Source organism: Gallinula chloropus (assembly GCF_964237585.1).
Source record: "Gallinula chloropus genome assembly, chromosome: 12".
NCBI classification, from domain to species: Eukaryota; Metazoa; Chordata; class Aves; order Gruiformes; family Rallidae; genus Gallinula; species Gallinula chloropus.
The window spans coordinates 12111877-12135244 of record NC_140097.1 but is presented as its reverse complement, the minus strand read 5'-3'; the positions used below and the strand labels follow the sequence as shown (position 1 = coordinate 12135244).

The 23368-nt window shown below is 43.3% G+C and overlaps 1 protein-coding gene across 1 annotated transcript; it reads right to left on the bottom strand.

Annotated features, from left to right (window-relative positions):
• Window positions 1–123: 123 nt before the first annotated feature.
• On the bottom strand, window positions 124–22133 carry IP6K2 (inositol hexakisphosphate kinase 2). The gene is made up of 6 exons (XM_084269629.1): window positions 22100–22133; window positions 7098–7396; window positions 4732–4954; window positions 3770–3945; window positions 2365–2540; window positions 124–902 (listed from the first exon to the last, which is right to left on the bottom strand). The coding sequence occupies exons 2-6, from the start codon at window positions 7297–7299 to the stop codon at window positions 405–407; spliced, it is 1275 nt and encodes a 424-aa protein (XP_084125755.1). The 5' UTR covers window positions 7300–7396; window positions 22100–22133; the 3' UTR covers window positions 124–404.
• Window positions 22134–23368: the final 1235 nt, after the last annotated feature.

The following is a 23368-nucleotide window of genomic DNA, read 5'->3' as shown; positions in this document are numbered from 1 at the left end:
CTGTTCCACAGGTGGTCTCATGAGGCAGCTACACCTTGCTGCTTACACACTGCTTTTGTGTTACACCACTGGCAAGATCACCTCCTCCTCAGTCACCAGCAACACGAGAAGCATCACTTACAATGAACAAAAAGAATTTTATTGGAACGTATACACACAGGGATAACAGAGGTATCTGAGTAATCAAATATGGAATGTTTAAGAAAGTTAAAATAAATAAGGATACCAAGTTTTGCCAGTGCTAGGTCCAGCACCAATATAAGTAAATGCCCTCTGAACAAGTCTGACTCCGACAGGACCATCCCTGCAGAGCCTGTAAAGATTCCTACCACCAGAAAGTGGCCAATAATTTTGGAATACAAAGAGTCACAATAGTGCTTTCTACCGAAGTGCATTCACACTGTTTATTCGCTACTTTCGTCTCTTATTTCTTTAATAATATCTATTAAATTCTGAAGTCCAAAAACGTAACCCGTGTCCTGGCCCTCATGCACCACGCTATCTTCTCCATAGTACTTGCAGGTTGTGTGGGCAAAGTCTATCATACGGACATCAACAGTACTAGCAGTTGGTTTGTAGGCATACGCTCCTGCTGACTCATCCGAAGACTCCTCTGAAAGGTCCTCTAAGTCCTCTGGGTCTGAGTCGACAGCAACTTCCTGCCTTTCCTTTCCATCATAAATGATCAGCAAGGAGCTCGAATAGAAGCGGTACGACTCCTGCTTCTCTAGGACAGACTTGAGTTCAGTCAGTTTTTTAATAACAGGTTCAAAGAGTTCCCTGCGCAGGTATTTGCCGTTGTGAAAGAACTGGTAAAGTGCTTCTTTAAATCCTTGGACTGAGAGTTTTCTTCCATGGTATTTATTCATGAACATCAGCTGGCCAGTGCCTGCCTGGTAGACCTGCATATGCAAACACAAGGCAAAAGGAAGAGATTAAAGTTGCTGGTAATACTGACTCAAACCTTGAGATTAAAGAAAAATAATCATGCTACGGAAAACTTTTACAAGATGACATTCCACTCTTAGAAATCCCTCTTGCTCAGTTAGAGCAACCACTAACAACAGATGCAGCACTGTCTGTAGAACTGAGAGGAAATGGAAAATTCCTTCAGTTGAGATTTGAGCCTTTCTATTGGGAACGTCAGAATGAGGAGTTTCTACAAGTGAGATTAGGAAAGCTGTAGCCAAGATCGCCAAAGTCAAGCTACAACTTGTCCCACAGACACTCATTCAGCTCGTTCCCTGCTTCTGCTCACAGGCCTACCAGCTGGCTCCCTGAAGGCTGAGCTCTAAGTGACAGCAATGCTCCTGTATGAAACTAAGATGTGCCCCATAACCCTCTGTATCTAACGAAGTCAGCAGTGCACCTGCAGGAAGATTCCTTCCTATAGGAGAGCAGTCTATACACCTCACAGCTCCAAAATGCCTAAACATATCAGTCAAGTGAGGGCTGCTGGTGTCTCCAGAGTTCCTTGTTTCCCAGCACAGGTCTATACTGGGAGGTGGACAAGGAACAGGCCCCCCTCAAGTCCCAGCACACTGGGGTTAGAAATGCGGCTCCCACACTTTCATTTCTGCCTCGTGCTTTTCTCCGAAGTCAAACAGTGAGCTGAACACCAAACATGCCAATAGTCATGCTGTGGAACAAGTCCTAGCAAACACCACTGGCATTCCTGGAATCTACTGGATGGGAGGAGAAAGGCTTCAGAAAAGGTCTCAAATGCAAAACAAGTTGTTTCCCATTTGTCACTCTAGGAATACAGAAACAAGTAAACAAAAAACTTAGGTCAAAGTCCACACAACTATCTCCTTATTTGACCACAAGTCTTATCACATTTACCAAGCTACTTCTTGTCTGCACTTTGCAACAAGTCTACTTTAAGCACTGAAAGATCTGTGCCTTTTCAAAGTCTACAAGACAGGACCAATTGCTTCTTAATGTGCTGGCAAATTTCCACAGGCTTTGAAATGCATGTTCTGGCAAACCTTTGTTTCAAATGTTTCCTACGTTACCCTGAAATATGAATCTAATCAGTAACTCTACTACAGTTGTGGATTGCTGCTGTGGGGCAGGAGATGTTTGTGCTCAGAAAATGCAGTCACTGATGCAGAGCATATGCTGCAGGTTGTTCATGCCGATGCTGCCACCTTCAAGAGGTGATAATGGCCTCACAGAAGGAAATGAATCATAGAATTGTAGGGGTCGGAAGGGACCTCGAGAGATCATCGGGTCCAACCCCCCTGCCAAAGCAGGCTCCCTAGGAGAATGAAGCACAGCACCAGAAGCACAGCCACACGTGGGGCAACCATATAAGCTCAAGCCCCCCCCAAACGGAAAAGGGAGATTAGTTTTCCCTCTCACCTGCATGCCACAAACCCGGACTCCAATTACAGCTGATGTACTCTGCTGACACTTGCGGATCTGATTAGCCTTCTTCTCTTCTGACGCATCATCTCCGTGCTGTCGGGTTCCCATCTTAAGGTCCAACACACACGGTACTTCGTATCGAGATGTTAGATTTTCCAGCAAAATGAATTCTGGTTAGTTAAGGAACTGTCCTCACAATGGGGAATGCACATTTCAAAGCCATTATCACAGATTATATAGTCCCACAGTCTTAACTTTAAGCATACCCGAAACATGCCTAGTATGTAGCAGCTGATGAGAAATTACAGTTCCATCACCTCGGCGTGAAGCAGACTGGGTATCTAATTTCTATTCCACCAGTCTTCAGAGAAGACAGGTGACTTTCTACATTAAGTAAAAAAGCAACATATAGAAATATCATCAGCTGACACAGCCTTGGAAGTATGAAGTATTTCCTGCCTAGCAAGAGACTTTTTTTGGTGGGAAATTAGTATTTCATGTGCTTCAGTTATCATTCAAGAAAAACACCCAAACAGTGAAGCATTTTCAAGTTAAGCAGCACTTCAGTACATCTGTAGCAATACTATTCCAGAGATCTCAGCTTCTACTATGGTCATTTACTAATCATCTACAGCAGAACAGTGGTGGTACCACCAGCCACGACATGCTTTCTATTGTCCTGAACAGTTTGTCAGAGATGTAGTAGTAATTCACTCAGAACTCCTCGCACAAGGAGGCTGTTCATCTATGCACACATCTCATTAATGTATTTGCAGGGTTTATCTGTTGCACCCGAGGCTGCATGCACCAAGATCTCTCCACCCCCCGCCCCGAGAATGCTCAAGGGGAGATGTCTGTCTCCAGCTCCATAGCACAAAACCAGCATGTCTCAGCTTTCATGGATTCAGTCACCAGTTTTGCATTTCTCATGCTCCAACCCTACATAACAAGTTGTATTCAGCTTTTCTTTATCAAAAAGACACACTAAAAAGAGACTGCCAGAAGCAGACAGCTCCAGGCACTGGAATAACCACTGTATTTAAGAAGCTGCTGAAAAGGGAAAAGGTGACAGAAGTAGTCTGCTTTGCAAGCTGTCATTAGTGAGCTGTTTCTGTGGAAGATCCCAAACACAGGATGCTGTAAAACCTTCCCACTAGCTAATCCACTACTTGTAGATTTGAATTGAGCTGTCTGAATTTCCTAGCCTAGTTTATTACATGCTGGAAAGGCCCGTGTTCTGGAAAGTGCTGGCAATCCCTTCAAAGTCACCAAATAAATCACAGCTTCAGAGTGTGCCTCTGGATTAAGCTTGTCCTGTACTTTTGTTTGGCACGTTGAAGAAATAAAAAGCAGAGCCCTGCTCATTCCATTGTTCTGAGGCATTTTCAGGAAAGGATACTATATTGATTCCGGTGTTTTGCATTTTCCTTCATCCGCTGTAACTGCTGCTGGTGGCATTTCATGCTCCAAGGATTATGGTGTTTGAACTGTGAACTGACATTTCCTTTTTTCTCTACGGTATAATACAAGACTTCAGATTTCTTCAGCCACTCAAATTCTTCCTCCAATTTGTGACTAGAAAACAGATCAAAGCAGCAAATTAGGGGACAGGCAGAAAAATAAGCACTTTAAAGGGGCTGTCAGTGAATTTAACTTTACAAACTGTTCTGCTCACCTGTGCCAACAGCTAGCATAAGCTTTATTTTGCTTTTATACAACTGGACAAGCTGCCCACCAGTAAAATTTCAGCCTTTATAAGGCTACTTCCATATTCATGTAAATTAGCACACAGTCAAATATGATACAAAGCAGGAAGCAATTCTAGTTACATACTCTTGACCTGTACAAATTACTACCATAGAAGCACTGCAAGTAGCAGTGATGATGTTTAAGATTCATCCTTTGCTAAGGTCAGTGTTTTTAGCACAGTATCTCACAGCTCAGCTTACAATGGGCACAATTAACATAAATGAATGAGGGAGGAAGTCACTAACAGGGATAAAGCAGGATTCCTACAAAGGTATGCCATATGTAGTCAGTAACACTGAAAATTGGGGGTTTATACAACTATTTGTTTTTGTAGGTGGGTTTTACTTCCTCCCCCCCAGCTTCAAAAACAACATTGTGAATCCTTTTTCAACTGACCACAGCAAAGAAAATAATGAACACACTCAACGCTACCGGGCTGAGGACACATTAGTTTCTTTACTGAACCTGCCTGCACTGAAGAAAAGCAGCAAAGAAAATTAAAGTTATGACTTCTAGAGAATTCTCTGGAAATCTGGAGGTCAGATCCTAATTTAACAGCAAAACGTGTTATGCTTCAATACTCCACATTCCAGTTCCAGCTATCAAACTTACCTTTTCATTTTCTCTTCTTTCCTGTGCTGTCGGACCCACTCCTTGGAGATCTTCTCATTCTCTAACAACATTGTCTTTTTGTTAGTCCATCGCAACAGCTTACTTTTGGGTTCACAGTCAGAATTATCTAAGTTTTCTAAATCATCATGGTCCCCATTTAGTGGATATGCTATTAGACATAAGTTTCCATCTTCATCCTCTTCAAAGCTCACTGACACCACACCTGAAGAGAGAAAGGATGCAAACAGTTAGAAATTGCTGAAGTGACAAGCCAGCTTTTTAGAACATACAATACACTAAGAAGGTAGCAACTTTTGGATTTTGTCTCTTACCCTGCTCCTCAGTTTCTATCTTGCCACAGGCCAAACCCCATCTGCCAACCTAACAAATATCAAAAGACCTAGACAAAAATGACACCTTACAAAAGACAATTTATCACATTGACAAAACAATGATATAAAAGGTTCTTTTCTTTCTGAGGCAGTCAAGCAAGAATTAAATAATAACAGGAGACGATTTTAATTAATAAAGCTTTTTATTAATTAAAAATCCTAACTGGTCTGACCCTAAGTGAGATGTAAAACATTTGTTAACATCTTGCAGTGAAAAGTGACCTGCACAAAACCAAAAAAATTTATCCACACAAAAAGCTTTTGAGTTTTGCATGACAGCAAAGTAAAAAGCACTTATCCAAACAAGATTTGGTTAATAGGCCCCCAGGGGAAAGGAAAGATTTGCAAGTAGAGCAAAACAAGGATAAAGTAACATTACAATAGAAACTAGTTTGAAAGTTTCCACTTCAAATCACCACGTTTAATTATACATTTTCTTTTAATCCTTTTTGGAATATGTTTTATTGATACTGGTTATGCAGCAATCTTGTGAAATAACAAAAATGTAGTACAAAATAAGTCTGTAGTACAGAAACATGGTGAACCTTGAGAGCATTTTTTCCTCATCCTCCCCTCAACAGTCTCTAGAGCAGTGCATTGCATTTTAAGAGTCTTAGTGGAACACTCTGACAAATGCACACTCGGTGCCACATTACCAAGTTTCAGTCATTAATGAAGCCATAACAATTATCTGAATTGTGGTGGGGGTTTTTGTTTTGGTTTGGGTTTTTTTTAAAGTTTTCAGTCCTCTGTTTATTCTCTTATCAGTCAGTCTGCACAGGTCTTGCAGCTCATCGCTAGGCCAGAGGGGAGAAGTCTCGGTGAGAGATTGGCACTTCTGCGCTGGGCAGGCGGCTCCCAGACCTACGGTAGCTGGGGCAGGGAGCGCAGCAGCTCTGACTGACAGTCCTGCTGCCACAAAGAAAGGACAACAGGAAAAAAGGGGAGAGCCAGCTACAAAATGGCCTTTGGCTTTATCCTGGAAAAAACACATGGACCAAGTGAGGCCCCTTACACACCTAAAATCCCTCCCCCCGCTCCCCAAAAAGTGAGATACACTGGTACAATTGTTCTATTACATTGAGAATTATCATTCAAAACACGGTTTTATTTCAGTCCAACAGAACCTGTAGTCAGACATGTCAAAAAGTCTCTGTAAGTGTGCAGGGAGTGTAACTTTCAGACATCTCCTCTGAAGTCTTCAGCCAGTTTCACAAATACTATGCAAAACCCCATTAAAATCAACTTTAATTTTAATGATTAAAATCAGTAACTGCTTTAAAAATCAACTCCATTTAAAAAAGGCTTCAGACATATTTATTAATCACCAGGCAGCATTGGATGAAATAATGAAGAGAAAGAAAAGTGTTTCTGCTAACTAGCACAATGCTTAGGAGAACTGGAATTTCCACTCCTACATAACATCTGACTCAGCCTCATCACGGCTACTTGATCCTTGCCTACCTAAATGCCATGAATTTTCATTTCCTTAATGGCAGAAACAACACTGCAAGTATTCAACAAGACACCTTACTGACATGTATTTATTGTGATCAAAATAAGTCAGATGAGAAATTCAAAAACAAAGACACCACAACTAAGCTTACACAGAACACTGTCAATCTTACCAAATCCCTGTAAACAAACATCAAACAAGTGGCAAAAAAAAATCCACAAAAAAGCAGCAGATAATTACATTCACAAGCTGTTAGCTACTTACCTGTGCCTAAGGAAGATACATGGGCTATCACCAGCAGAGCTGCTCTACTCTAATGCTGTTAGTCAGCCCAAACACCAACTTGGCAAGCATTTCCACCCTGCATCTCCACAGCCTGCCTCAGACAACATCAAAATACATGAAAAGAAGACCATAAAATCTCTTCCACACAGAAGAGATTTTAGAGGTAACAGCACAGCACACTAGTATTTACAGAAAGCAAATGCCCAACACCATCCTAAGGTTTGGTAACTTACCCTCATATTGTGGAGTGAATTTACGCATTTCTGTTGGGAGAGTCTCATAGAACTGGTGTTCCCTTTGAATAAGGGGTTTACAGATGGTCTTGTCATTAAACCGGAGGACACAGGAGTGTCCTCCAACCTGGTGGACAAAAGGCTCGAGCAGGACTCCCTTGGAATAGTGCTCCACTTCCATAGCTCCAAATGCTGGGCTCATCCTTGTAGCACATTAGACAGAGGAAGGCGACAGTAGTGATGGCAGTTCAGAGCCAGAAGCCTCCGAGACCTGCGGGTGCTTATTCCGATTCAACAGTCTGTTAAAATAAACACAAAGAGAGCGCCGAGCCGTCAGTCTCCCCGCACGCCGAGGCCTGGATAAGAAGGCTGAGAGGCGGTGCCGCTAGCTAAACCGACCGCGACGGCTCCTTCGAGCCGAGGGCAGCTGAGCGAAGTGCCGCTCGCTTTACGGAGGCCGCCGACTGCGGGCCAGCGCGGGGCGCGGCCAGGCAGACACGCCGTGCCCCCGCCCCTCAGCACGCCGCAGCCAATGGAAGACGGCGAGGGGCGGGGCTCTCGCCCGGCGCGGCCGCGCATGCGCATGGGCCGCAGGGGTCAGAGGCGAGCCGCAGCCAAATCTGCCGGCGGGCTGCGTTTGTTTGCGGTTCTCCCCAATACAAACGCGGGCCCTGCTTCGAGGTGCGCCTATCGCCCCCCGGCCTCAGCCTGCCACGCCAGCGGCCCCAGCCACCCCCCCCACGCCGAAGGGTGGCGGCGCGCCCACCCTGCCAGACACCCGCACCTAACGCCCGGGTGGCAGCCCGTCCCTTCAGCCCCCCGGCAGCCCCAGAAGCTGGCAGGACCCTGACGCTGATTTCACCACGGCGGATGTTTTAGCAGTACGTAGGTGCTGACTTCTCAGGCGAAAGCCGCCAATGCTAATAGGCCATTTCCGAGCCCTCGCTGCTGCCGCGGAAGCACGGCGGGAGGCAGCGCCGTGTGCCACCTGCACCCCAAGAGCCGCACCCGGGCGCCCCGGCACTACACACCGCCTCCAGCTCCGCGCAGCTTGCTAAACACACAGCTAAACGCGCAAAACAAAAAAGTCAACACGCAACGGTGTCCTCTGTACCTTCCAGTTAATTTTTTAAGTTTAGTCGCTCTAATTTTAGACCTGAGCTTTAACGATTAACTTTTGGCAGCTAAAAACAACCTCGTACTTATTTTGTCTGAAGATAATTACACGGACAATAATGCACTTAATTCAAAGAGCCTACAGAGTGTTCTAGGTCACAGGTCTATTTTTATTTGTCCTCCTTAGATATTTAACAGCTTTACAGTAACTGGAAAAGCAGAGACCTGAGGGCTTAAATCAGTGGTGCTAGCAGAACTACAGACGCCTACGGCATGCCCTGGATGTAAGGACATTAACTGAATTAAACAACTGGACAGCTTAAAGAAACAACAGATCGATCAACTGATCTCCAGCTCCTGGAATGTTTACCTCCACCTAAGCATAACAGATCAATAAAGTTTTACTCACTATACACCAGTTAGCTTCCCCCCCACCTTCCTTTCAAGAGCCTTATTTGGCAAAAAAAAAAATCACCAGCTTTTTTTACAAAAAAGACCACAAATTATTTGAGAAAACCAAACTCAGGCCTTCTCTGCAAAAATGTAACATTTAATCTGGAATAGTATTTACCAGGAAAAAAATACTCTACTCTGATTTTTTATTTTAAGAATAGAGGAAAAAAATCAGTAACTTTCCATCTCTACTTGCACTGCTTTCCTACTATTTTTCATACAGTAGCTACTGCATCCTCAAAGTTTCTCTTTGACCTCAGCATCAACTACTCAACCATGTCAGACACAGCGGTAAAAGCCTCTCAGTCCCACCTAGGGCATGAGCCATTTCCAAAAACCAAGCTGAGGAACATTGCAGTGCTCAGGTGGTGTGGAAGGAAGGCTGTGTGCCCTGCCTGACCCCAAATGCAACGCCGTGGAAGGCCATGCCACCCACAGCCGACGCAGTCAGGAGGTGGCACTGTAAGTGCTCTGGAATCAGGGATCGGCCCGATCCTTCCCGTAGTACCACCACTCCACAGGTTAGACTCCACTCTTGGCCCACCGGATGTGTGACATACTTCAACCTTTCCCCAAACACACACTTTGCAAGTCACATTAGCTCCCAAGTAAGCCCTGACTGAGAGTTGCTTCCACTTTCTACCAGAGAAATGTGAAGCATCAGCCTGTGCACGTATAATGCACCAGTATTTATAAAAGTCTGAGTATCTTCATCAGGATTTCCTAGGCCAAACAACGCCCCAGCCTTCTGGAATTTCCCAGGGAAAGCCAGAAGTGCCAGCTTTCACTAGGAGGCATGGTTATGTATGTGCATGACCTTGTGATGACAGAGCTTTACGCTGGTACTGTCACTTTTCATATTACAGTATATCAGCATTACAAGAGCCACTCTAACACAGCATTACTAATCTGTGGCCACCTTCCTAATTACTCCTGATGTAGAGAGACTGAGTGATTGGCAGCCGCAGCAATTCAAGCTTAGAAAGTACCTTGCAACATCCCTTAACCTCAAATACCTAGTTAGGCCTAGTCCTACTGCATCGGACCAGAGTTGCATCAGGAGTTAAGCCTAGATGATGTTAATTCTGTAGAACTGATGAACAAAATGCACCTCCAACACCTTGTTTACCCAACACATCTTCAGGGAGCTCATTATCAGCAGCTCACCCTGTTTGCTTTCACATATGCCCAAGCGGTCTGGACAATACTCGCATGTGGTACACCATGTTCACTGCAACAAAACCACCAGGCACAGAATTAGTCAGGACTACTCCTGGTACGTCACTGTTTGGTGAAAAAGTGAGATCTGGCAGAACATCACACAGTGTAACTTCTCATTCAAGGGATATGAGCACAACTTTTTATAGCTCTAATATTATAAAAATATCAGTTATTAAATATTTTGGCAGGGCTTTGTGGTTTCATTGTGGTTGGGGGGGCTCAGGGTTAGATTTTTTTTGGTGGGGTACTTGGGCTTTTTTTTTGTGAGAGAAGTCTTAGAAATATCTATACAAGGTCAAACAGCACATCCAGTCTGCATGACCACAAGGCAAATGTGAATCTACCAGAGATAAAGGGGGAACGTCACAGTAGTACAGATGAGTTAACTGTGACTGCAGTAGTAAGCTCCTTTTTGTGTCTTCCAAAAACAGGATAGCTACCACATGTTGTTTCTACTATGAGATTTTTGTAATACGTGCCCCTGCTGAAAAAACTGTATTAACATGGATATGTAGTTTAAAACTTTGTGCAAGACCGCTGAGCAGTGTTAGCAAGTCGTACCTTGCTATAAAGTCTTTAGCCAAGCTCCATATTTGTGCAATTTAATTTTAACGAATTCAGAGCTTTTAAGTTTGCAATTTAAATGATCAAATATGTTTCATCTTTTCTAGATAAGCACACTTTACCTAATAAACTCCATTTGTTTTCACCCAATGAATTTGTTCTCAGTTGTAAAAAAAAAAAAATCAGTAAGATCTGGAGGTTATTTCTCTGCTGCATGCCTTAACTTTTTTCAATATCAAGACTTCTCTGTCATTTTGGTTCTACTCAAGACTGACAAGATTTCCAACGGGACCTGGAGCACAACTGTAACACCAGCCACCAGAAATGCTTTGCACTGTTTCAGTCATAATTATCTTTCGTAAACAGCCTCACAAGTATGTCAAATTGGTTGCACTTCCTTATAAATAAAAATTTTGACCAAAGACCAACAGCTTCAAGTGGCATTGATGTCGCCAGCATAAGCACAATGCAGCTCTTCACCGCCTTTCTGATTCTACAGCCCATTTGTTTTCAATGTTCTTTGGGCAAGAAAGCACCCAGAACAGCTGGTTTTAGGCAGTTTTCCCAGATACCAAATGCAGGCTCAGTGTACCCTGCCCTTTCTGTCCTACATGCTTTTAAGTGCCTTTGGTTAAGATCTTTTGTTCAAGGGACACATGAGCAAAACACAGCAGATGAAAACAGCAGCAGATTCCTTTACACGTCAAGCATTTTAAGAGAAAACTCTGACATAACTTGAAGGAAGCAAACAACTCATCTAGGCACAACAACAATAGCTTGAGCAATATCATTCCTACAGTAAGCAGCCAACGATGTTTAAAACCCAAATCCATAAAACAGAAGTGTCATGGACAGACATCTTACTCTCATTCACATGTGACAATGACTATTGAAAAATACTGCAATGAACTCATGTTTTCAGACTTTTAATCTCAGGTGACAGCGTTCTTTGGAAGGTATTTCACATCTTAAATCAGATTCTTGACTTAGTCCCATACGTAATTGCATTAATGAACACATTCTCTGGAGAGCACAACTCTCAATTAAGAAGCAGCTCCTTTCTTCATAACAATCTCAACAATAACACCTCTTCCCAAAACTTTGTAATAGCAGGAGTCCTGATGCTGAGCTGCTCTCCTAATCCATCTGTAAGAACTGGGTCTTCTCAAGTGCAGTTTTTTGGGAAGTCGCTATTTGCAGCTTGAAATAGCCACAAATCCGCTTTACAGTGACAGAAATAGGAAGGCAGCAAAGCTTTCTGTCTGTCCTTTCCTCAGTTCACTGGGTAGCGCAAAGAGGAAGCTGAGGGGGTAGCCACCTGCAGAGCAGAGCTGCTGCAGGACACTATACCCTTGCCAAACAAGACAAAGCTAAACCCCTTCCCGAGGTTCCAAGGAAGGGGATAAACAGTGCCAACATTTACCCAGTCTAACATTGGTAAGGAATTGCTTCTAACATTCAACTTCAGTTGCTGTCTGACTCATTAACTGAAGTTACTCTGTTGTGTTCAGTTCCAGACATTAAGACTAGAATGGTAGATACTCAAACCCTCTAATTGCCAGTCAGCTGCCTTAAGACAGCGTCAGAAATGCAGTTACATTTTGAAGTTGAGCTGCATATAGATCAGGAAGCAACAGATGATTTTCATTAACAGATAAAAAGACTTCTGCATTCATTTATGTTTTAATAGATTCCTAACTTTGAGGATGCATTATACCTCTAAACATAGTGCAAGTCCTACACTAGGATGCCTTTGAAGCCTTTTTCTATATTCAACAGTAACAACACGATTCAACCAATAAAAGCTATAGTTACTTTTTATCTCATAAAGGTAGAAATACAGAGCCCACATTATTATGTGCTCATATGAATCCTATGGTTTTGGAGTAAGTCGTAAAAACAGCCTTAAATTCTGCATAATTACTGGAAGCAAACACTTATTCTGGTAACTAATGTTAAAGGAAAAGTTCATCCTCAGTACAAGTGCACTGACATTGTCAATTCTCAGAGGTTTTTTTCCCACTGTACACAAAAACCCCCTCCCCTAACCAGCAAGTAATGCAATTTTAATATAGCTGACAGTTTTCAAAATCATGGGGGAGAAGAATGGCAGGGAGGAATCAGGGAGGAAGAAGTCACACATAAATGCATTGCTGCTTAGTTCTAATTTCCTGTTTTCCCAAAATGCAAGAAGAAAATATGACACAAAGCAGCAGAATGCTGTAAGCCTTCAGAATATTCATTAACAACATGGCTACTGTCTAGAAATATCCAGACCAGAGCTTACTTTAAAAGAAAAACTAGAGAGGGGAAAAAACCTTTTTCTTAAAGCACAGCTTTAAACCAAGCAGTTGTGAGGACAAAAAAAAAAAAGATGATGCTGAGTTATGAGTTTCTACACAAGTCAAGGTTATTTAAGCTCTTCTGCAGCAAATCAATGTAACAATCATTAAGTTATCTCCACATGACTTGTACTCAGACATGAGTAAGCATGAGGCTTTATAAAAATACTCAGCAGGAACACTTGCAAATCCAAGAGTAAAATACCAACTGCTCCACACCTACATATTGAGACTACATGCGTATTCTCTTTCCAAGCAGAAATACTTTTGCTATAGCCTTCACTCATAGTAAATCATAAGGGTGATGGGAGTCAGGGACTGTAGTGATGAGTCTATTATAGGCACCTACAGATACAAAAAGCCAAAAACCAGCAAATTCTTCTTGCTGAAGATAGGGTGCTTTGGGTCACCTCTTTAAAAGTGCTGATATTTTGTAACCTTCTTTTTTTAAATCTGCCCTTATCAAATGGCTGGTAACAGCGGCACCACATTGCTGGTTTGGAAAATAAAAGAAAGTTTCCAGATAAAAATTTTAAACAGACTGGATTTAGGAACCCAGAATTATACATGAACTCATGCACAAAGTTTCTACAAAACATGTTTGCAAAACCCTTTGGGACCGAGACAGCTAACTGGACAGCAGCAGCCTTGGCCCATCAAGGTAGAATGCTAATCCCGATCTTCACATTAAACCACAAACAAAAGAATCCCAGCAGGAAAGAATACATACTTCTTCTGGGGTGGAAAGTATCTATTCATCAGTTCAATAAGTTAAAGCAGTAGTCCTTGCCCTCCTACACACCAATGGCAGGAACTCCCTGTATCACATTATATATGTTTTTCCTGATGTATTAATGGAGGAATTTAACAATAAAATTCTGTAACATCCACTGGCATTAGATTTTAAGAAAACAGTATGCTCTGTGCCCAGAACTCATCTATCACTGCCACATGACATGCCAAACAGCTGAAATAGTATTTAGTTGTTTTTTTAGATGTTGCAACACTTTTGTAAACATTTAACAGTGTAACATATCTTCAAAACCACCAATTTAAATCTCTACTAGTTTAAAACATTCCAAAATACCCTAGTTCTTTCTGAAGGCTTCAGATCAGGTATATCACATCTAAAGGCACCACTCTAGATCCACATCCTCCTGCCACCCCCCAAAAGAAGAGGGCAGTTCCATGCTAGCTACAATGGCAAAGGACTCCCATAAGCTATAGGCAAGATCCTGTTCTGCTATGAACTTCAAGAGTGTAAACCAGCAACCTTAAAGATCTTTTTGGTTTTTCGGTATCTAGAGCATCACAGCTTTTATATCCAGTAAGGTTTTTTCCTATAATAAAGAAGTATGAAAAATGTGCTCTTTCAGCACTTTAGAAAAACAACATGTTTATGCTATCTCCTTTTAGTCTCTAAATAGAGTTGCAGTTCTAGTTTTGCCTTCCTTCAAATATAACCAAACACAGTAGTGGTTACTATGACAAACAAACACTGCCACACAGGTTAAGACATGTATTTGCACCTGGAAAATTAACACCACACCTGCAGAGGCACCTCTTGTAGCAAATACCAAAAAGACCTTTTAGTACAACTTTAACAGGTGAAGCTAAGAACTACAGAACATTACGTTAACATATTCAGGGTTCAAATTATAAACACACAAAAAAATCTAAAGTTGCATAATGTTCTATTATTGTTCTCCACACACAATCATTATCCCTATCTTCCTTAAATAAGCTCTGTGTTACTAGGAGAAGCCCAGTTACCCAATCCTTTTGTCTGGGAAATCAAGGCAAGTAACCAAGGCAATCTCCAAGAGCTTCTAGCTTTTGTCTTAGCAGAAGCATGCACAGCAGCCCCTCAGCTGCAGTTTCTTAAACCTCGGTGAGGTTTTCATGTGCTCAGTACAAGTAGGATTTCAAGACCTCCCAAGCAACAGCTTTCAGCTGTCCCCACACCATTTATAATCTGTAAATTTAACAACTGCATCCGCAAAGCTTTGGAAAAATGCCAGTTTTACCTCTCAAGGAAAGCTATTTTACCTCCCTATAACTAAAATAAAGCCAAGTTATAGGTTACTAAGCATATTGAGCCAGAAAAAAGCATGCAATTCAGACCCATGCAGTTTTTCCAGGGATTGTGTAATTTAAGAACTAGCTTCTTTTCCGAGTAAAAATGCCATGGAAACTAAGGCGCCTGAACCACCAAAACTAAGCTACTGAAACTTGCTATTTAGAAATCAATCCATCTTAAAACAGTATTCTGGCATCAGCAGCTAAAAACACCAGTTGCTATAAAAAAGCAATACTGCCCTTTGTCATGAAGAAACCAAAATAGTATGCAGCCTTTAATCTTCTGAAAATATGACAGCAAGAGCTAAATTGTGTGAATTACACACACGGAAGCGTTACTCAAGATCCCAAAACTCCCAGAAATTCCATCATTAAGATTAAAATTAATCCAAGGCTACACCTTTCTCACTCCCATGAATTTAGCTGTCTGGGAATTGTATTTCCAGCCACAAAATAAAAGAACATGTTATCTTTGTGACTAGCCCTTAATTGTCCTCTTGAGCAACTTCTTATATATGGCAAAGAGGTCTCAACTGTCAAGTCCTGTTCAAAGGTTGCACTCACTTCACTACACAGGATTTTCTGTCTGTATTCTGAAATTCCAATCCCTAATAATTTTAATCTGTAAGCACGAGCAGCCCACAGGCCAAAACTGTTAAATTTAATCTTAGATGCCCAAATGCTATTATCCAGTCCTAATTCCTTGACCAAAAAATTCCTGAGGATCACAAAGCAAAGATCATCTATTACAAGAAGAACTGTGTCCAAAACAGTTACATTTCACACATCCCATTTATGTGTACATTCATCTATTGCATCAGGATGCCTCAGATGAGGTTTAGTCCCTTTTAGTAGAAAATTATTGAAAAATAGTCCAAAAATAACCAGATTTGAAACACTCACCCACATTTTTAATTATAATTCTTCAAATGTGGTCTTTGAGACTTACTTATGATCACAATAGATCAACTTTTTGCTCCAGAACAGCTCAAGTTAATGAGATGCAATTAACATTTAAATTTTAAATGTTTTGAAACCTAAATACAACTACTGAAAACACATCTCAAATCAGGTAACACAACCCAGACTTAGATCTTAAAGGCACGAGTTCATATGATTCTGTGACCTCTACATGCTCCTTCCCTAAAAAGCATTATGAGAATAACTTGGTCCTAAGACCCTGAACATACAGCTTCTTCCAGGAAGACTGAGCAATCAACCCCCCAAAATATGGAGTAACTTCACTGTGCTTCTTGCTAAACTGCAACAGATGGGATACAAGCAAGTAAGCACAGGAGAGGAGTCTCAGAAGACAAACTCTGATGTGGCAAAAACAAAAGGGAAAGTTGTGCATGTCTCCTCTGGTAAATTTAACTCATCTCAGGTACATTTTTGTCCCTAGCAAAAGGGACAAGGACCTTTTGTACAAGCACACCTGCACAGCACTTCAAAAATGCTTTTTTTTAAGAAAGCAATTATTTCCGTATTTCATCTTTCAGTGATCTCATTGTACACCATGCGGTGCCAATTACAGGCTCACCATAATAATAAACCCGGTCAAAGAATTAATCCATTTTAATCTCATACAGTTTACATATTTGAACTGCAGTACAAGACCACTTGAAAAAAAAATTAGAAATTTCAGTAATCTATAAGAAGCAGCTTTTGCAGGTGCTCTCATTCACCCCCCTCAGCCTGAAAATGCATTAAGCAATGCAAAAGAGCTACCTAGCTTTGTTTGCCTAGGTAACAAGACAAGTACAGTAAGTCTTAATTTAAACACATCAGTTGCATTACAGTCAATTTTTATAGCAGCCAGTGACTATAGCACAAATACTGTTTGCACAACTGTCCTCAAAAAGAAACCATCACTAACCAAAAAGGGAAGACTCAGGATGACTGCAAAAAACCTATTCTCTTCAAAAACCTGCAGTACAGCACCACCACACTGTGCTCATGTTCCAATTCTTTATTGCTAAAAAGACAGCATAGTGTCAGGAAAAAAAAAAACCCAAATTTCAAGAAGTCAAGCTTATGAAAGACCATGTTATTTTTTTTGAAGCACACTGTGCATAGTGACGTTAAATCATTATTTACACTTTAAAACAACAAGTCATCACCATTCAGCATTTACATTTAATTATATGAAAGGTTTTGTTTCAACATAACTGGAAGACAGTTGTTCTCTCACCAGGCAACTCACTGCAACTCAATCAACACTTACTTCATTCACCCCTCATCCTCAAGGGACTACTTATTTCCATGAATTTCAAAATGATCCTCCAAACCATTTTGTTCCCTCTCCATCTAGAGCTATACCCTCAACTTCAATATTCACAGATATGTCTCTAGAAAACTGACTGGTTCTACTAAGTCAGATCCAAATATTTTCCTAAGTTAATTTGAACAGATGCCAAGTTACAATGCAAGTCATATCCGTATGAACACATCCACCTATCAGCTCCCTATCTCCAGTTAAGTTGGACCAATCTCCTGAAAGAGCTAACACCTCAGACGTCAAGATGATGCCTATCGCATCAGCAGTTTCACTTCTCGTATTTGTAACAAGGAACTAGATTAAATGACTCCACCACCATAAAACACTCTCCCCACACACATGCCTAAAACACAAGGCAGATTAATTACTGTTCTTTTGGAAAAAGGTATGAAAAAGGAAAAGAGGAAATGTTAAAAGAAAGAGGTCATCTTCAGTTAATTAAGACACTACACACAATTCCTGGTAAGGTTTCAGGCAGTGTAGAAAATTTCTGAATCGCAGCACTCCACAGCTATCTGGGTATGCTCAAAGCCCTCTGTGCTTCAAGAAAATAAAATCAACATTTTTTTCTGTGCTAATTCTAGTACTGTCATAAACCCTCATACCCTTGCTTCTTCTAAGTACTTTTTTGTCTGAGAAAAACCACCCTAATCTACTCTAGTCCTTGAGTTTGTTCACTCAACAACTTGGGGCATCAGTAACCAGCAAGTCATCCAATTTCCTTTTTTCCCTATTCCTTCCAACTTACCAGATGTTAACACAACAGGACAGAAGATGAGGGCCAAAAGCAGCAGTACAGCTGAATGACTACTGTGTGAATTCAGTACTTGCCTGTTTAGGCTACTGACTAGATGATAAGCACATACTAAGCTCCAGCCCAGCCACTGCCTGCAGTCTCTTGCCCAAGCATTCCTCATGGCACATGCACAGATTTTGTCTTCAAAAAGCAAGACACTCAGTGCTCAAACCATCTTCTGAGCAAGCCTTTCTTCCTCCAGCAAGACAATATAAAACTAGGTACTAACTGGTTCCAACTACCTCCAATAGATAATCGGCCGCGTGCACCAGCAATCCAGACACAGGGCCATAAAACAGTACAGGGTAAATACCTGATAACCAGTAGAGCGAAAGAATACTTTCTGTACCTATTACGAAGATTATCATTACCTTATTCTAACACTGCCTGTCTCTGAAGCAGTCAGGACTTCAAAGACTTTGAACCACACAAGTCAAGAAGTTGCATAAGATTTTAGCCATGATTTCAAGCTCCTAAACAATGAATACATACAACGTTAGACTTTCATTTGAACAAACTATTTTGCTTCTGTTATGTCTTCCTGTATTTTGGATTTTGTGGGAAAAATGTCTAGCTACTCACAGTACATACTGCATCATATAGCTTTTTGCTAAAGGGGGAAAAGAATTATTTTGGAACAAAATAGTCAACTATGACAGGCCCAAACATAGCACTCTAACCAGGAATTTCTAGCAAATGCTACAGAAATACACATCTGCAATTATACCTTAAAACTCTAAAGTGTAGCCTCTTTAATATTTGAAAACTGTCCCTATATTGTTTCAAAGATACAATAACCTTGGGCAAGACAGAAAGCCTGATAAAAAAATTAGTGAGAGGAAAAATCCTCTCCCGCAATGGAAAATTTTCATCTCTTCAAGCAAGGCACGGAGATACTCAGCCGGACCTGCGTTGCCTGGAGACCGACGGCAGCTTCTTGCCAACAGGGACCAGCTAAGCATCAGCAAATTCAACAACTGATAAGTGGATGAACTGAATGAGAAGCAGCAAGTTTTTTCCATATACCAGTGTAAAAACCCAGTAGCTTTCAGATAATGGTTCTAGCCCGTGCTCACTAGATACACAAGAATTATGAATGTACAATGTCAGCCTAATAAGGCTTAAAACTCCACTGTCACTCTCACCCCACACTTCTGGGTACATCCAGTGCAGTAGAGTGCATTAAAATAATACTTCTGCCCTTTCAATCTGGTGTACTATCTGAACTTCGGGAATACATTCCTGCCCTTTAAACAAGTTCAGTGTTTAAACACTGGTACACAAATATTGAGGAAGCCAACGAACTGCATCAGAAAGGAAGACCCGCATCTCAGCTTAGCATTATAAACCACATCAAGTCCCACTTCACACCAAACTGCTGCCTTTGACCCTAGCCTTGCCCAACTGAAGCACAGCAACCTGCGCAGGACTGCATCAGGAGCATTATGAGGAGACACTTGTTTTGCCTATTCTGGATCTGGAACTGCTTCCGACTCCAGGCAGAGACAGACTTTGCACTGCTGACCTTCCAGAGAAACACCTTGCCTGTCCCCTGAATTTCAAACACCATCAGATGAGAGTTATCAAAAGTAACTGACATTTAATACCACTGACTCCAGAATTTCCTCAGATTTTCTCTCATTCAATTCACTGAAAGTTCAGACAGCAAATAATCAGAAGATTAAGGGTAGCTTCTATTTAACCCTCCAGATCAAATATTCTCCAGGAATTTGTGTTGCTAGTCAAGCAAGTCTTTACTCAATCCAGCTGACAACATCCAATTCCCTGCCTCCACCTATTTTTAAATCATTTGTCTCCCAGCACCACTGCTCACTGACTGAGACACCCTTAGGGCCTCAGGGTTTGTACCTTAGGCTTTAAAAGGCATAACATCCCCAAAATATCCTCTCACACTCCGCAGCTGATCAGAGAACAATTTGAAGTACCACCATACCAGTGACCTGGCTGAAAGTTCACGCACTGACAGGCATCAAAGAGGGATTTTTTTTCTCTTAACATCCTGTTTTTCTAAAGCCACCTGCCCCAGAAATCTGAAGCCCTCCTTACAAGCAACTGGTAGGCAAAGAATTTTTGAGCACAAAGCCCAGTGTTCATGTAACTGACCACTATCCATTTTTCCAGCCCCTTCCCAAGTTACCACACTGCCTGGTTATGGTGGCTGTGATCTAAGCTTCCACAAGAAGCAACAGCAACATAAACCTTAGATTGCCTGTATGACTAAAGTACCACAGATAACAGATTATTCTTTCAGAAAGGTATAAACACCCAAGACGGAAGAGGTAGAAAAACAGCTTTTCAATTAATTGAATTAATATAAGCTACCTGGCCAAGTTTAAGGCCTGACATACTTACAATCAAGCACGTATGAATGGTTGTAATCCTTTCCTAAAATCCTGCTCATGACCCTTAAGCAGGGGACACTTCTGAGCATTTAAGATTACTCTTTTTTGAAGAAATTGTCCTGAATCCTGGCAGTTAAATAAGTACTTTTATTCTTCCTCATTTAGTAATATATTTTATTAAAAATATACAACAATAAGCTAGAAGATACTAAATAGGCCAAATTTAAACAAATTATTCAGTCTACTTTTAAAATAGTGGACACGTGTTAAAAACTCAGATTCCATTCCTTAATGTTATTGCAAGTCATAAAAATCTGAAATTTAATTTCAACTTAATCTGTTTGTGAAATGTAAAATATTCTTTATCTTAAGATAAGCAAGTTATGAGCAAAGAGTCCAATTCTTAGACACTTAAAAGCCAAAATAACCCTGATGTTGTTATGCTCAAGCATAATATTATAACTGTTCTACTCTCACTTCCCTGTTACATGTCGAGCAATGATCATTATTAACATATCATCTGACTGAAAAGTTAAGTCACTTTAATGTTCAACTAAATATTAAAGTAAAATTTGAATTACAAAATTTGACACAGAACTATGCCCTTAGATGTTCATGAGTCAAAAGAAAAAGCATATGGGCACTTGATGTGTTCATATGGGACACATAAGGCACTGTGTCAAAAATAATAAAAGGACAGGCGAGAAATAGAGGGCAATTAAATTCCAACATGTATCAGGAAAGATATTAGTGTTAAACGCACGTACTTTTCACAGTAGAATTAAGGCCAAGGACATATCAGGGTGTAACTACCAACAGGCTGTTACTTTATCAACAACGATAACATTTATTTTCTTAAGCTGAACACCGATTTCCAAAGCCTCAATCATAAGTGTTTTTGTTTAAGAGCCTGAGGGCGCCAAGCCATGTAAACAAGACCTGTGATGCTCAAAGCAAACCAGCTCGTACCAAGGCATCAGCCTGTACTTCCGTTTTACACAGAAACGGGCCACTCGTGAGCAGCAGCCCCATTATACGGCACGTACCGAAGCACCCGATTTTGTAATACCACCGAGAATACGAAAGAGCCGTCAGACCTGCAGCACATCCATCACCCAGGCAAAACGGAAAGCCAGCGTCTTATGAGAGACGGACGAGAACTGCTGAGTAACAGCAAGGGGCGACAACCAGCTGCGGGGTCAGCCAGCCCCTAAACCCGCACAGCTGCTCCCCCCCGACCCCAGAGCTGAGCCAGGGCCGCCCTACACAGCCCCGCAGAGGAGGGCAAGGCTGGGCAGGAAGCGCGATGCTGTGTACGAACGGTGATGCTCCGTAACTGCCGTCCGCCCCTCCCAGCCCTCATCCTGGGCCAAACCCGCACCTGCCCGGGGTGACGCCAGGCCACAGCCCCACCGCCGCTCCGCTCCCCCGGCTGCGAAACCAGAGCAGTGCCGCCCTCCCTCCGCGCTAAGCCCGGGCAATGCCCCTCCCCCTGCCGCCGCCACCACACGCCCGAGCCTGCCGCCAAGCATCCCCAGCGGGAAACCGGGCAGCCGCCTACCCCCCGCCTCCGCCAGGCCAGACACCGACCTCCCGCGGCAGGCGGGGCTGCGGCCCGCTGAGGCAGGGCCCCGCCGCACCTCACGTCCCGGCGGCAGCCTTCGGCTACTTCCTCAGAGCCGGCCGCCCCGAGGGAGGTGGGGGGGAAGATAACGGTGGTTTCGCTGAGAGCCCAGGGCGGCGAGCGAGCCGGCCGCAGGCCCGGGGAAGCGGCAGAACGCGCCGGTTACCTGATATCAAGCCGGCACCAGCGGCGGCTTCGCCTCTTTTGTTCCTCAGACGTCAAAATGGCGGCGCGGAGCGGGGCCGGCCCTCCCCCACCCAGGCACGCCCCGCCCTCCCTCCCGCCTTCCTATTGGCTCGGTCCGCACCGCTGCGCGCTGATTGGGCAGCTGCCAGAGCCGCTGTTGCTAGGGGAGCCGGGGCGGGCGGCCGGTTGGGGGTACGCGGTAACCCCGGGGTGCCGCAGGCCCGGGCAGCGCTTGGTAGTCCCCGGGCTTCGCCGCCCTCTACAGCCAGGCCTGGCCCCGCACCCCTTTCAGGGGAGTCGTGGGGAGGTGAGGGGTGGCCGCCCCGCTCCGTAGAGCCCAGGCCTGGGAAGCAGGACTGTGGGGAAAATCTTTACTGTGTTCAGGTTTGGGCCCCTCGCTACAAGAAAGACACCGAGGTCCCGAAGTGTGTCCAGAGAGGGGCAGCCCGGCTGGGGAAGGGGATGCAGAGCAAACCTTACGGGGGGTGGCTGAGGGAACTGGGGGTGTTCAGCCTGGAGAAGGAGGCTGAGGGGGGGACCTTATCACCACCTACAGTTACCTGACAGGAGGGTGTAGAGAGGTGAAGGTTCGTCTCTTCACCCAAGTGACAGGACGAGGGGGAATGGCCTCCAGCTGTGCCAGGGCAGGGTCAGGTCAGACATCAGGGAAAAGTTCTTCACCACAAGGGTTATTGGGCGCTGGGACAGACTGCCCAGGGAGGGGGTTGAGTCACTGACCCTGGATGTATTTAAAAGATGGGTAGATGAGGTGCTCAGGGATATGGTTTAGTAGAGGACAGGTACAGCTGGACTAGATAACCTCAGGTCTTTTCCAACCTAGTGATGCTGTGATTCTGTGAGAAGCGGCCCCTCTGTGTCTCCCAGCCTCCACACAGGACTAGCCTCAGCTTTGCAAGACAGGCACAGGACACGGCTTCCAGCCTTGCGAGGTGAACACCTGAACTGGCCCTGCCGTGCACCCTGCCTTGTCCTCAGGCTTCGAGCCCCCATGCAGGCACCCCTATGCCGGGTGCATTTCTTCTTCCTTGGCCATTAGTGATCTTCCATGTGACGCCTTCGCGCCTTGCAGGCCACAGCAGCCATAGACAGGGCTCCCGTTAGCTTTGCCTCAGTGCCTGCTTGAACACGATCCGTCTCTGCGGGTGCATGACACGTGCTGTCAGTTTGGATGTGGCTGGAGCTGGGCTGCAGGGGCACTTGTGCCGCTCACCCTGCTGAGGAGGCAGAG

Bases quoted from the DNA above. Each gene is read 5' to 3' on its own strand.
- IP6K2 (XM_084269629.1), bottom strand. From the start codon at position 7,299: ATGAGCCCAGCATTTGGAGCTATGGAAGTGGAGCACTATTCCAAGGGA. The intron at 4,955-7,097 runs GTAAGTTACCAA...TTCTCTCTTCAG, and splicing joins ATTCACTCCACAATATGAGG to GTGTGGTGTCAGTGAGCTTT. The intron at 903-2,364 runs GTGAGAGGGAAA...TTGCATATGCAG, and splicing joins TCCGGGTTTGTGGCATGCAG to GTCTACCAGGCAGGCACTGG.